General features: G+C 40.0%; 1 protein-coding gene across 1 annotated transcript in view; it reads left to right on the top strand.

Moving 5' to 3' along the window:
• Positions 1-2,254: 2,254 nt before the first annotated feature.
• The window catches only part of LOC106013802 (solute carrier family 13 member 2), a gene marked incomplete at both ends in the record, with an annotated part of 25,068 nt that continues 12,797 nt past the window's right edge, over positions 2,255-14,525 (top strand). The window contains 3 exon segments of the mRNA XM_035973492.1: positions 2,255-2,354; positions 4,977-5,107; positions 9,033-9,186. Coding sequence (XP_035829385.1) covers positions 2,332-2,354; positions 4,977-5,107; positions 9,033-9,186 — 308 coding nt within the window.

Raw genomic sequence — 14,525 nt, 5'->3', positions numbered from 1 at the left:
CACACACACACACACACACACACACACTAACACACATAAAAGAGAGACACACTTACAAACAAACACACACATACAGACCCCACCCCCACACACACACACAAGCATACACAGATCCACTCACACATACACACATAATATACACATACACACAAAACAACACATACACACACAGACCCACTCACACATAAACATACATACATACACACACAAATAAACACACACACATACATACACACACGCACACACACACTCACACACACACACACACACACACACACTCATACAAAACAGGCGAAATGTAATGATCATAGAAAGAGTGCCATAAATTCTACCTTTAATCCTGTCGATCTCATTTGAAAATGTGGCTTACCATAGCACACACATACACACACACACACACACACACACACACACACACACACACACACACACACAAACACACACACACACACACACACACACACACATATATATATATATATACACACATAAATACATTAATTAAACCATGCAATAATCATCGACATTACATAAGAACATAAAACTATGTGTTATGTGTGCTTGTGTGCGACATAATATGGTCGCTTTAAAGCATAAGGGTCTATCCCGAAAAATGCTGTTTTGAGAAAATCGGAGGTAAAGTGTTTGCCCCTTGTTTAGTTTCTTTAAAAGACAAGGAGAGTTTTCTCTATGACCAAACAAATATATATATATAATATATACTCACCTATGAAACCAAACGTCTCCGAAACGTAGGGCAATGCCCACTTTTGGTGGAGGTCAAGATTTCTGGAAACCCCCGAAATCTGGGTTGGCCCGCTTGTCCAAGCGACCATATTATGTCTATATGTTTATTGAGTAACGACATTTTGTAATTAAGCTCTCATCAAATTTTGAGCATTATATGGAGCGATAATTGGTACCATCTGAAAGCTTGTTCATTTGTCTTGCTTTTGATGGAAAAAAACCCATCCATTTGTCTAGAGTAAAAGTCAAGACATTTACAATTAAAGGAGTTGCTTATCTGTCATTGTGTGTGTGTGTGTGTGTGTGTGTGTGTGTGTGTGTGTGTGTGTGTGTGTGTGAGTGTGTATGTGTGTGAGACGGAGAAAGAGAGAGAAACACGTAGAGAGAGAGAGAGAGAGAAATAAAGAGAGAGAGTGAGAGAGAGCGAGAAAGCGAGAGAGCGAGAGAGAGAGAGAGAGAGAGAGAGAGAGAGAGAGAGAGAGAGAGAGAGAGCGAGAGAGAGTTGTTGTGGTGTTTGCGTGTAAATGTGTTCAGAATGCTGCTATGACGAGCCGATTTCTATGCACATTTTTATCACGTCATAACTATCAATTAGCGAGAAGCACAGGCACTAATGACGTCATGTTGAAATGGCCACCACTCTAGCCTCAACGGCACAAAGTTTGCTTCGAATATCAAGGCACCCCGGAAATAGCAGTTCAAAAGAGAGTGACAAATATACAATAGATGTAGAGGAAAAAAATGACGATAGTAAGGATGAGGAAAGAAAAAGCAGTAGTTCCCTATAATATTCTTGTCCAGGCATATATACTGGGGGCTCCAGTGGCTAAGTGAGTAGTGAGTTTTGACTCAAGCAATGTCAAGCAAGTGTCGGTGACACGGGGATCAGATGGGTGGTCACTGGAGTGTGTCCTTGAGCAAGACACGACAACCCTAGCTCAACAAACTACAGGGCGCTGCACAGTGGCGACCGACAGTGGCATTGTTTGTAAACTGTTCTGTATTGTATAATAGTGTGTATTTATGTATGTATTTATGCATGTATGTATTTATGTATGTACGTATTTATAATTATGTATTAATGTATGTATGTTTGCCATTGTAAAACAAAGTGCCCTTCTGGGACAAACAAAAGTGTAATTTATTATTTATTATTATTATTATTATTATTAGTATGAGCATGCCATTGATAGATCCCTCCATTTACAATTCTACTGTGTACAAGAACATGTTAATATCCCCCCCCCCCCTTTTGGAATGGCCTAAAGACTATTTCAGTCAGTAGCACCGCCCTGGTTGGGGGAAGTTTGTATCCGTATGAGAGTGCCTGAGTGTGAACGTTTTGTTGAGGTATTTTTGTGAGTACCGGTGTTCAAAATGCTGCTATGACGAGCTGATTTCTGTGCACATTTCCATCACGTCATAACGATCAATTAGCGAGAAGCACAGGAACTCATGACGTCACGTTGAATCGGCCATACGGGGCACGCCCACTTCTCTCTTCCAGCCTACCCGAGAACTGATGACGTAGAGCCCAACACCTCAGAGTCACCCGTCATAAACGATGCAGGACGTGGCGTCACAATGACCACGAACCCAAAGATGACGTAAGTTCGATTTATAGGTGTAGTAGGTTTAACCCTATCCGTATGCCCTGGGGTCATTTTGTACCCCCGAGGTTGTATTCTTCACATTTTAGAATACTTCTAGTACGAAGATTTCTTTGAAACTTTCAGTATTTCTTAAAAATCATTTTGACAGACTGCTTTGCAAAGCGTAAGGATCGGATTAACGAGTAAATTTCCTCTGTGGAAAGTGGTGGCACAGAGTTCCCCACGTCATATGGATACGATAGTAAGACACGACATATTAATATGGATAGGTTTATACTAATAATATGTAAAATGTGCTGACAAAATGAGTTATATCTCAGATTCAAGCCTTAAGGAAATAGATACATCACTAATACAGGTAAAATTGTAACAATTTATAAGTATGAAATAATAAAAGGCATGTTATAGTTTAAGAATATGGCACCAATAGAAAATCTACAAATTTGACCCTGATGTCTATTTTTGGCCAATATCTCCATTCGTGGATTGCGAGAAGTAACTCATTTTGTCAGCACGCCAAACAATATAGCTTTCGTATAGCGCAAAGTCACGCTCAACAGTACTCTCTATGCGCTTCACAATCTATACTAATACCCCTGCAGACCTGAGAGCATTCTGAAACAACCTCTAGTTCCTGAGAAGTATACATACAATGCAAGCGGCCATTTATTATTGGCGCTAAAACACAAACATACTGACAAGATATTTTGCTATCTCTATGACCGGGTACCCATTCCCACCTGGAAGAAGTGGGGAACATTCCTGTAAAGTGCCATTCCCAAGGACACAACGTCATGCCCGCGGCTCGAACTCCGGAACTCGCAACTCGCAACCTCACGATTACGAGTCCGGTAGCCTAACCACCAGGCCACCGTTGCCATAGTTTTTTTTTATTAAAAAAAATATAGCTGGAGGTTTTACAGCGCTCGCAACTGCCACAGGTTTACATAATATAATCGTACTATAATTATAAGGAACAGAATCACCAACGCAGTGGGGCAGCATGAAGATCTACTGACCACAGTGAAAAGACGAAATTTAAGATGGTATAGGCATGTCACAAGATCCACAGGACTTGCCAAAACAATCCTACAAGGAACCGTACAAGGAAAGAGAAAGAGAGGAAGGCAGAGAAGGAGACGGGAGGACAACATTACAGAGTGGACAGGAAAGACGATGGGGGACAATCTGAGGAAAGCAGAGGACAAAAATAGATGGCGAAAGAGAGCTGGTTGTCAGATGCAGTGGTGCCCCCCCCCCCCCCTCGGTTGGCCCAACCACGGGATAGAAGAGAGAAGAGAAGAGAGATAATTATCGTAACATGAGATTGTTTCGTCAAAGCACGGATCTAGCTGCTGAGCAGACATTTTAACTATAAAGTTATGCTAATTATTACAGTTATTGGTAGTAGTATTTTTATTTGTTTTTATAGTAGAGGGTTTTACGGCGCTCGCAACTGTATAAGGTCATATGAGCGCCAAGGGGTGGGTGTCAACAGAGAAGTCTTTACAGGTAATCAGACTTACTCTGCTCACCACTCTAGCTTCAAAAGCACAAAGTCTGCTTCGACCATCAAGGCACCTCAAAATAGCAGGTCACAAGAGAGTGACAAACATACAAAGAAATAGAGGAAAATGACAATAGTATGGATCAGGAAAGAAAAAGCAGCAGTTCCCTGTTGTAGATCAGGCACAGTTATGAGCTAGACATGAGTCAGTCCATTTACAATTCTTCTATGCTTGAACGAGAAATGTCCCCCCTTTGGGAATGGCCTGAAGACACTTCAGTCAGTGGCACTGCCCTGGGGGGTTTAGTAGGATCATCATCATCATCATCATCATCATCATCATCATCATCATCATCATCATCGTTAGAACTTCTATAATTGTTACGATAAAAATTATTACGATAATAATAATGATAATAATAAAAACTAAAAATAATTTTTAAACTGTTATTACTATTATTATCATCATTATTTTTATTATAGTGTTATGAATTGTTATTATAATTAATATTGTTATTATTATTATCATTATTTTTAAACAAATCATTACTACTTCTTCTTCTTCTTCTTCTTCTTCTTCTTCTTGTTCTTCTTCTTCTTCTTCTTCTTCTTCTTCTTCTTCTTCTTCTTCTTCTTCTTCTTCTTCTTCTTCTTCTTCTTCTTCTTCTTCTTCTTCTTCTTCTTCTTCTTCTTCTTCTTCTTCTTCTTCTTCTTCTTCTTCTTCTTCTTCTTCTTCTTCATCTGCTTCTGCTTCGGCTTCTGCTGCTGCTGCTGCTGCTGCTGCTCCTCCTCCTCCTCCTTCTTCTTCTTCTTCTTCTTCTTCTCCTCCTCCTCCTCCTCCTCCTCCTCCTCCTCCTCCTCCTCCTCCTCCTCCTCCTCCTCCTCCTCCTCCTTCTTCTTCTTCTTCTTTATTAATGTCTATCCTCAGCATTAGTTTTAAATCATTGATATATAATTGCTATTATTATAACTAATTATCGTTAATTCTATTTAATTAGTAATTGTCTCTATCTTTGGTCACCATTAGTTCGCTTTTCATTTCAAATATCTAATGTGTTATTATCAATTTTATCCTGATGTCTCTAAAATTATCCTAATTTCTCTCACAGAAACCTTAGCCCGGAGGATATTTTTGCAGACGTCGACGGTTGTGACCCACGCAGCAACGGCAGGTGTAGGAGGGATAATGACAACGACAAAAACAACGACAATAGCCGCGACAACAGCAACGACAATTACAGTAAGAGCTGGTTTTTCTAGGTTTTATAAGGTGGAGCGCTCTTCTCCGGCGCGTTCGAGTCTCTGTTCAGACTTGTTTCAGTTTTAGTAGAAGTTTTACGGCGCTCGCAACTGCATAAGGTCAAATGAGCTCCCGAAGATTAGAGGTGTTACAAGAGAGTATCGAACATAAAAAAAGAAGAAGGGGAGATAAGGACGATAGATGTTTGATAGGAAAGAAGGAGCAAACGACACCAGAGCACCCGCCAACCAACCACCTACGTTCAGACTTGGATTTGTTTTCGCCCACATCCCACAGCAGTAGTGCTGGGCGGCTAGGTTTCCGATTATTGAAATCTTGGAATCGTAGGAATCGACTCCGAACCCAATTACTTACTTTCTAACGATGTGATTTCTTCTGGTGGTTACCGGGTTGGCTCTGAACATCTTCAGGCTTTAGGATAACCTTGATTTCGGAACACCACCAAGCATCAACTTTTAGTTTTCAATAATAAATTCTCCTCCCCCCCCCCAAAAAAAAAGAAGACTTTAATGATTAAGTCACTGGTAACCGTTGGCTTAAGCAATGATAGTACATAACAAGATGGGCCACTTCTCTCTTTGAGCCATTTAAAAAAGTGTCCTCAAAATTTGGTGGCGCCCTCTTCACAAAAGCGCACTTTTGCGAACAGAGTTACCCTACTTGAGTTTTAAAAAATCAAAGTGAAACTAGCAAGTTTTGGGATAAATTACGGAAGAACACTTTTTTAAAATGGTTACGCTGACAAAAAACCTCTTCCGGAGGAAAGGGTGATGGTTTTCTTCGTTTAATTTGACTTTAGAATGAAAGGCGAGAGGTCATTAAAATTAAAAAAAAACAACTAAAACTCCGCACTGAACGTACCCGAACTGCTGATGAACACCAGTCGATCTGCGCACGCAAGGAGGTGCTATTCCTATTCTTCTTCTGGAAAAACGAAAGAGAGCTTCAAAACAGACTGCAGCGCCATCTGAAGCTAAGAGCATACTTCCTGCGGACACTTTTTTGGCTGAGTGGCCCATCTTGTTATGTACTATCTTTGGCTTAAGTAAAAAGGAGTCGGACCTTTTCATTCGCGTAGCAATAACAGTGGGTATCGGTTCCGGAATTGATTCTTCGCCCAGCTCTGCCTAGCAGTAATGGGTACCTGACTTCGAGTTGTGCAAGTACATGTACAGGGCGGTTTTTTCGTCACTTGCAGGCCAGGCTCACATGCAAATGAGCTTCTTTTCTTCAGTCACAGGGCCGCTAGGCCTAACTTCCTTTGCCTGACTAGTCTAAGCTACGCACACGGTTTTCCTGCATGCACGCTTTTTCGTCAACCGTACAGGTGAGACTAAATAAGCCCCGGTTCGACTTATTTTGGAAGGAAATTTTCATTGCACTTTACATTTTCGGCTTGGCGCTCATATGACCGTATGCAATTGCGAGTGCCGTAAAACCCTCTACTAGATCTATAAAAAAAAAAAACCCACACACATTATCAATAAAGTTGTATCTCATTATAATATGTTGTACTATAGTAGATCTAGATTTGTGCTGAAAACAGCAAAAATAAATAAATAAATAAATAAATAAATAAATGGAATTAAAGCACTAGACCTAGATCTAGATTTAGATCTAGATCTAGATCACTTCTCTAGAGAGAGCTTTGGCCTTGCCTTGTGCAGTGTGTAGTTCACTGATTCACTCAACACACTGACGTCGTGGTTCTCACAACTAGATCTAGGAGGCATGCCAGTTTGTCTCAGGCCCAGTGAGCCAGTGAGTTAGTCACAGGCCCTAAAATCCCTCTAAAATGTCAGTTCAGTTTGTGTTGTTCAATATTTCTTCCTCTTTGTATGTACATGTAATTCAAAGCAAATTTGAATTACACTGTAAATTTACAACAATGAATGTCCTTTCGTTTAAAAAAAAAAAAAGAACAATAAATTCAATTCATAGCCTATGCCTAGACTCTAGTCTCTAGTTTGCCTGTGACAAACTTTGAAACTGGGCAGTCCCCACTAGATCTAGATCTAGAATCTAGTACATACTCCTCCTTCTCACTTCTCACTACAGACTCTACAATCTTTTATTAATTTCGAGACTAGATTTACATCTAGATTCTAGATGTAGATCTAGTTCTAGTCTAGACCTACAGGTACACATGTACAGCAATAGGCGCTCCTGTACAATTTTTTAAAAATTATTTCACTCCTGTTTATTTACATGATGGCTATTATTGGAGTGAATCTAGAGTCTATATCTAGATTTAGAAGTCTAGATCTAGATCTAGATTCTAGATCTAGATTCTAGAGATCTTAAGATTCTTGATAGCCAAGATAATCTATCTCTCTAGATCTATGCTAGATTTAGACATCCTGATTGATTTTCTAGATCTAGAATAGATCTAGATATAGATCTAATTTCAAATCTGTTTAGATCTAGAATCCATATCTAGATTTTAAAGTAAAATTTACTACATGTACAGGGGATGCTTAGATCTAGATATTATCTAGATCCAGGCTTAGATCTAGATCTAGATTCCTTAGATCTACATCTAGATCTAGATATAATATCTAAATCTAGATATTAAGAATCTAGAATCTAGATCTAGAATCTAAATCTAGTGTGATTTAGTGCAAACGGGGCCGTTTATTATTTATCATTCCAGGGTCCTTGATTGGCATCGAGTTTAGACTTAGAAAAATCTAGAAGCTGATGCATGATCTAGATGTAGATATTAGATAAATCTAGACGCTAGTCTGACATGCCGCTTGTCTGGCATGCCGCTAGTCTGGCATGCCGCTAGTCTGACATGCCGCTAGTCTGACATGCCGCTAGTCAAAAATAGAACTGTCAAAAAGAGAACTGAAACTAAAACATGTCCATTGGCATCGTCACTCACGTCTGCTGGGCAATAAATAGATCTAGACTTTAGATTTAGAAATCTATATTAGACCTATATCTAGATCTAGATTCTAGATCTAGATTCTAGATTCTAGATCTAGAATCTAGATCTATATCTAGATCTATAGGCTAAAATGTATGCCAGGGATAGATTCTATCCCCTGCTTAGTTTTAAAAAGCAGTCTATTTCAGACCTAGATCTAGATATATACTGTGTAAGGCCTGTTCAACACACCAGAGATAATGCTGATACTGATAGTGATAATAATCTTCTGTGCCTGTCTGTGCTGTCTGTGACACCCAAAAATAGCCTTGCCGTCACACAGTCACACAGCCGCTCACAGAGCAATATTAGAGCATGAGCCTGGCCATGATCTGACGCGGTGGACGACGATCGTTTTCGGTATTTATCTTTGTCGAGAAAACAACAAATAACAACTGATAACTGCAAATAACAACTGATAACACAAAAACTTTGATTTCAGCCTAAAAAATCAATATTCGTGTGGTCAACCAGACCCGTTCTTTATGTACACAACTCCGAGCAACCACCAGAAGTAGAATATTCTTAATCTTGAGCCATGACCGGAGTTGTGTCCCTTTTTTGGGTTTACAATAAAATCGAAAGTAAAATGGAAAGTAAAATCGAAAGTAGGCTAGCAATTTTTCGGGAAAAAACAACTAAATTAGGACGTTTGTGCTGACATTTGTTGTTATCAGTTGTTATTTGTTGTTATCAGTTGTTATCAGTTGTTATCAGTTGTTATCAGTTGTTATCTGTTGTTATCTGTTGTTATCAGTTGTTATCAGTTGTAGTGCAGGTGCTCTGGTGTGGTTTGCTCCTTTTTAAATCCTATATAAAATCTCTCTCTCTCTCTCTCTATCTCCCCTCCTTCTTTTTTGTGTCTGTTACTCTCTTGTAACACCTCTGATCTTGGGCACTTATATGACCTTATTGTGTTGCAAGAGCCGTAAAACACTTTACTAAAACTAAAACTAAACCATCTCCCCTCAGATGCGGGTAGCAGAGGGCCCGAGGAAGCAGACACAGAGTACCAGCGACTGTGCAAAGGTCTGTCTCTGTGTGTGGCCTACGCCGCCAACACTGGGGGGATCGCCACTCTGACGGGGACCCCGCCCAACCTGGTCTTGTCCGGACAGGCGGACAGGTGAGATAGATAGATAGATAGACAGGTGAGATAGACAGACAGATACGTAGGTGAGACAGGTGAGATTTATATAATAGACAGGTGAGATAGGTGAGATAGATAGACAGACAGGTGAGATAGATAGATAGATAGGTGAGATTGACACACATATGCGCAGGTGAGTCAGGTGAGATAGGTGAAATAGATGAGACAGATAGGTGAGACAGGTGAGATATGTGAGATAGATAGACAGACAGGTGAGATAGATAGACAGACAGGTGAGACAGATAGACTGGTGAAACAGGTAAAATAGATAAACAGATACGTGAGATAGACAGACAGGTGAGACAGATAGACTGGTGAAACAGGTGAAATAGATAAACAGATAGATGAGACAGACAGACAGGTGAGACAGGTGAGATAGATTGACATGCAGGTGAGAAATATAGACAGACAGGTGGGACAGGTGAGACAGGTGAGACAGGTGAGATAGATAGACAGGTGGGGCAGGTGAGACAGGTGAGACAGGTGAGATAGATAGACAGACATGTGAGACAGGTGAGATAGATAGACAGGCAGGTGAGATAGATAGACATGTGAGATAAACAGATAGGTTAGACAGGTGAGAAATATACAGATAGGCAGTGTGGCATGTGAGACAGACATGTAAGTGAGGGAGGTAAACCTGTGAGACAGGTAGGCAAGTGAAACAGGTGTACAAACAGTTGAGACAGGTAGACAGACAAGTGAGACAGGTGAGATAGATAGTTGAGATAGGTGGCCAAAGAAGACAGACGGACCGGTGAGAAAAACAGACAGGGAGGCGGGTGAGATAGATATGAACGTGAGGCATGGAAACAGATAAGACAGGTGAGAAATACAGACAGATAGGTGAGACTGGTAGACCGGTGAGGCAGACAAATGGACAGACAGGAGAGACAGGTGAGACAGGTGAGATAGATATGATAGGTAGAGGCGTAGACAATGAGACAGATGCACAAATAGTTGAGACAAGTAGACAGGTGAGAAAGATAGACGGGTAGACAGTGAGACAGGTGAACAGGTAGACAGACGAAAGAGGTAACAGGGTTTATGAGGTAGACAGTTGAGACAGGTAGACAGGCAAAGAAATAGACAAAAATAAGGTTAAAGCCAACAGAAGGGGACATTGTCAATAGGCAGAAACACTTGACAGGAAGGCAAATATGCAGACAGATAGACAGGCGGACAAGCAGCCAGACAGAGCTGGGGGAAGGGATAGAGAGAAAAAAAGGAAGAAGAGGAGAGAAAGAAGGTGGACCAGGGCGAGACAATTGTGATAGTTATGATAGGAAGAAGAAGAAGAAGAAAAAGAAGAAGAAGAAGAAGAAGAAGAAGAAGAAGAAGAAGAAGAAGAAGAAGAAAAACAAGAACAAGAATTAAGAGAAGCTCTATTGTCGCCGATTCCAATTATTGTGTCGAAGCTTCTCGAAGAAGGATTATAATTGATTAAGGGTGAGATTATACGGTCTGAGACAGGGACTGAAATAGCTGATAGGTTATATAAGGTAACAATAATATGTGAAGCATGCTGACAAAATGAGTTACTTCTCAGATTCGAGCTCTATGGAAATAGGTACATCACACTTATAGGTGAAGTTTTTACAATTTATAAGTATGAAACAATAATAAGCATGTTATACTTGTAAAATATGGCATCAATAGAAAATCTACTAATTTGACCCTTGTGTCGATTTTTGGCCAATATCTCCATTTGTGGAATGCGAAAAGTAACTCATTTGGTCAGCACGCCTCACATATAATATATTAAACTAGCTGGGCCTCTTTTCGATGAAAGGAATGGTCGGTGCATTAACATCAACTCAAAGTCATTGGCCCACTATATTTACACTCTACTGGAATGGAGCAATAAATTTTGAGACATGCAAAAAATTAGAAGGTCTAGATATAGATCTATACTGTCAAAACAAAATGCGCCTCGCAAAATATCATTTCCGCACCGGATTTTCTAAAATTACAGAGACAGAAGCGTCTGCCTACGAAAGCGATCGGCGAAATAAAGAAATTTAGCTTTTTGTCGCAAAACTGTCTCAAACCTGAAAAAACGAAGGGCGTCATGAACTGGAGAATATTTTAAAGAATCTTTTGGTGAAAACCGCATGTCGATCGATGCAGCCATTAAAACGCCTTTTGAATAGCAAAATTCGGTGACCACAAATAGATAATAGTAATAGATAACTGTATGAGTGTGGCATCGTGTTGAAATAATATGTCGCTCGTCAAAATATTGTAACAAAAACCCCGACATTTTCCCCACCTGCCAGACGACAGCAATTTTAATGGCTTTTTTTAGAAGTGTGTATGTATGTGTGTGTGTGGGGGGGGGGGGGGGGGGGGGGGGGGGGCTCTCTACACTTTTTGTGTCCCTTAAAATGCACATTTCTGTGTAAATTTACTGAAAACAATCCCCATAACAACCAACGTTGATCAAAGACACAGGAAATGTCAGTTTGGGTTCCTGTCCAAGGCCACCTCATTCAATCGCGAATGTTTCGACTTCTACTCCTAATAGATGGGTACTTTTTCATCAAAAGCTCCTAAATAAATAACCAAGCTTTAATGAAGGGAACTCGCTACCGATTCCATCAAAATAATTCCGACATTGAGGTGAAAATATCGATGTTTTGTTTTATTGCTTAAACGTTTTAACCTCTAAAGAAAACCAAAAACTCATTTGTGTGGTGTGTTGACAAAATGAGTCACTTCTCGCAGCCCACAGAAGGAGATATTGGCACAAAATCAACACCGAGGTCAAATTAGTAGTTCTTCTATTGATGCTCTACTTTTATGTAGAACATGCCTCTTATTATTTCATACTTATAAATTGTAAAACTTCGCTTATAAGCATGATGTTTCTACTTCCATAAGGCTTGAATCCGAGAAGTCACTCATTTTGTCAGCAAACTTCACATTTAGAAACATGAACTCGGTCTAAAAGTGGGAGAAAATGTCTTTTTTTTTTTTAAATCACGGATCAATGATTATCGTGTGTACTATTGGGACATTTTTGAAGCCCTTTTTATTTTTCATTTTTCAGGTACTGTAGCCTCTTATAACCCTAAAATCTCTAAATTAATGTTGTTGGACTTGATGATTGAAACTAGGCATGGCTCTTGTTCACTAATATCAAAAGAAACTCATAGTGCAACAAAAATAATTGCTTTCTCCGATTTTGTGACATGTTCCTTTACAGAGATGTTCAATTGGTCGCTTTTAAGGACAAGCGGGCTAACCCAGATTTCGGGGGTTTCCAGAAATCTTGACCTACACCAAAAGTGGGCACTGCCCTACCTTATAGAAGAAGTTTGGGGTTCTTTTTGTTTTGTTTTTGTAAAGTGTTTTACGGCGCTCGCAACTGCATAGGTCATATGAGCGCGCGGGACACACCTAATATTTTAAGTTGGTAGGAAATTTTGAAATGTGCCCGGGTGGCGGCCGAAGCCTACTCTTATCGATTTTAGACGACCAAGGGATCTTTAACGTGCGCAATTTGCACACGGGCCCTCCGAGATTTTTCGCCCTTGTCCGAGAAGGCTAGGTGTAGATCTTTCCAACCAGAAGATCAGGGGTGTGGCAGAAAGACAGCAGTAAGGAGGAGCCAAGGAGTAGCAGTAGAAAGGCTGCAGAAAGAATCAGGAGCCCAGAGGAGGGGGCAAAGGAGGTGAGGGGGTGGGGGCAGAAAGTGGAATTGAAAGCAGACAACAGAACATTGCTAGAGAGCAGGAAAGGAGGTGAAAGGAGACAATTTTAGAGAAGAAAATTTTTCGGTCGCTGCCCGGATTCGAACCCGGGATCTTTGAATGAGAGGCCAACACCTTAACCTCTAGGCCACGAGAGCCCCCAAATTTGGTTTCATTGGTGTGTATATTTGTTTGGTTGTAGAGAAAACTCTCCTTGTATTTTAATGGAACTGAACAAAGGTCCAAAAGATTTACCTTCGATTTTCTCAAAAAAGCATTTTTCGGGATGGCCCCCTTGTTCTTAACAGCGACCAATTAGTCATCTGTATTGCGTAACTTGTGAGGCAGGAGAGCCGGAGGAAGGAAAGAATAACGTGGATGGACAACGTAAGAACATGGACTGGCGGGGTAATAGGATGGCAAAATGAGCATCGGCAGCTCAAGACCGTGAAGGATGGAGGGTCATTCCACGTCAACCTCTGAGTCAGAGATGACACCTCCAGACAGACTGCGTGACTGACTAACATTACATTTCAAAATCCTCTCCCTTTTAAAAAAATCTAAACTGTACAGATAAAAAAGGTGTAGTCACGATTTCAAGAAAAGGCATACCTTTTGACAGTAAAACAGAATAACATAAATTATCCAAACTACTTTTGGAGATTTTAAGATTATAAATTATATTTTTTTAAATCCAAGATGGCAATCGTTGCCATTGCATAGAAACTTGGGCAATATTTTTCCCCTGAATAGTTTTCATAACTTTACTCCATGTAATGAACCATGATGGGCAAAACTTCAAAAAATTAATATTAAAAAAAGCAAAAAAACTGAAAAAATCAGTAGTGATTTTTTAAAGTTTTAGTATGAGTTTATCGGCACTTGCAACCCAATAAGGTCATATAAGTGCCAAAATTAGAGGCTTTACACGATAGTAACAAACAAAAAAAGAAGTAGGAGAGATCAGGACGTTGGATGTTCGATAGAAAAGAAGGAGCATGCCACACTAGAGCACCCCAATTCGTCACTTATGTTTATGACATTATTGTATTACAAGTGCCGAATAACTCTATTTCTAAAACTAAACCAGAACACCTACCAACCACCCGCCAATCAGTAGCGAGTTCCCTTATTAAGGTTAAACCAATAACTCTATAATATTATGCTCCCAAATCGACGAGCGCCTGATTTCACCTCGTCATGACACATATTATTAATATGTGAGGCAGCGTGGTGTAATCAGGCTCTCGTCAAAATAGTCAAAGTCAAGAAACTGGCGATTTGCAACAGGTTTGGGAATTTATATCGAATCTTTGTTGTTCTTTTTTTTTATCAACACGTTTCATACCCATTAACGAACACATTTCTGTGTGGATTGTTCTTAAAAAAACCGTTGATTACAGGCACACAAAAAAGTAGATTTTCAGTTACCACGGACTCTTAAGCTAAGGAAAAAACTATTCTTTGGCTGTTATTTTCTCACTAATTTTACCCCTGAAACCAGGCGACCCCCCACCTCCTTCAACTACCAATATCTAGACTTGTATCTAGGAGATAAATTTATACTTTTTAAATCAAAAGTAAGGCCATGGACAGGCTTTAAGATGATACCAATAACTC

Source organism: Aplysia californica, unplaced genomic scaffold (genome assembly GCF_000002075.1).
Source record: "Aplysia californica isolate F4 #8 unplaced genomic scaffold, AplCal3.0 scaffold01294, whole genome shotgun sequence".
Classification (NCBI taxonomy): Eukaryota; Metazoa; Mollusca; class Gastropoda; order Aplysiida; family Aplysiidae; genus Aplysia; species Aplysia californica.
Note: the sequence above shows the minus strand (reverse complement) of the source record. Positions and strands in the feature narration are given on the sequence as shown.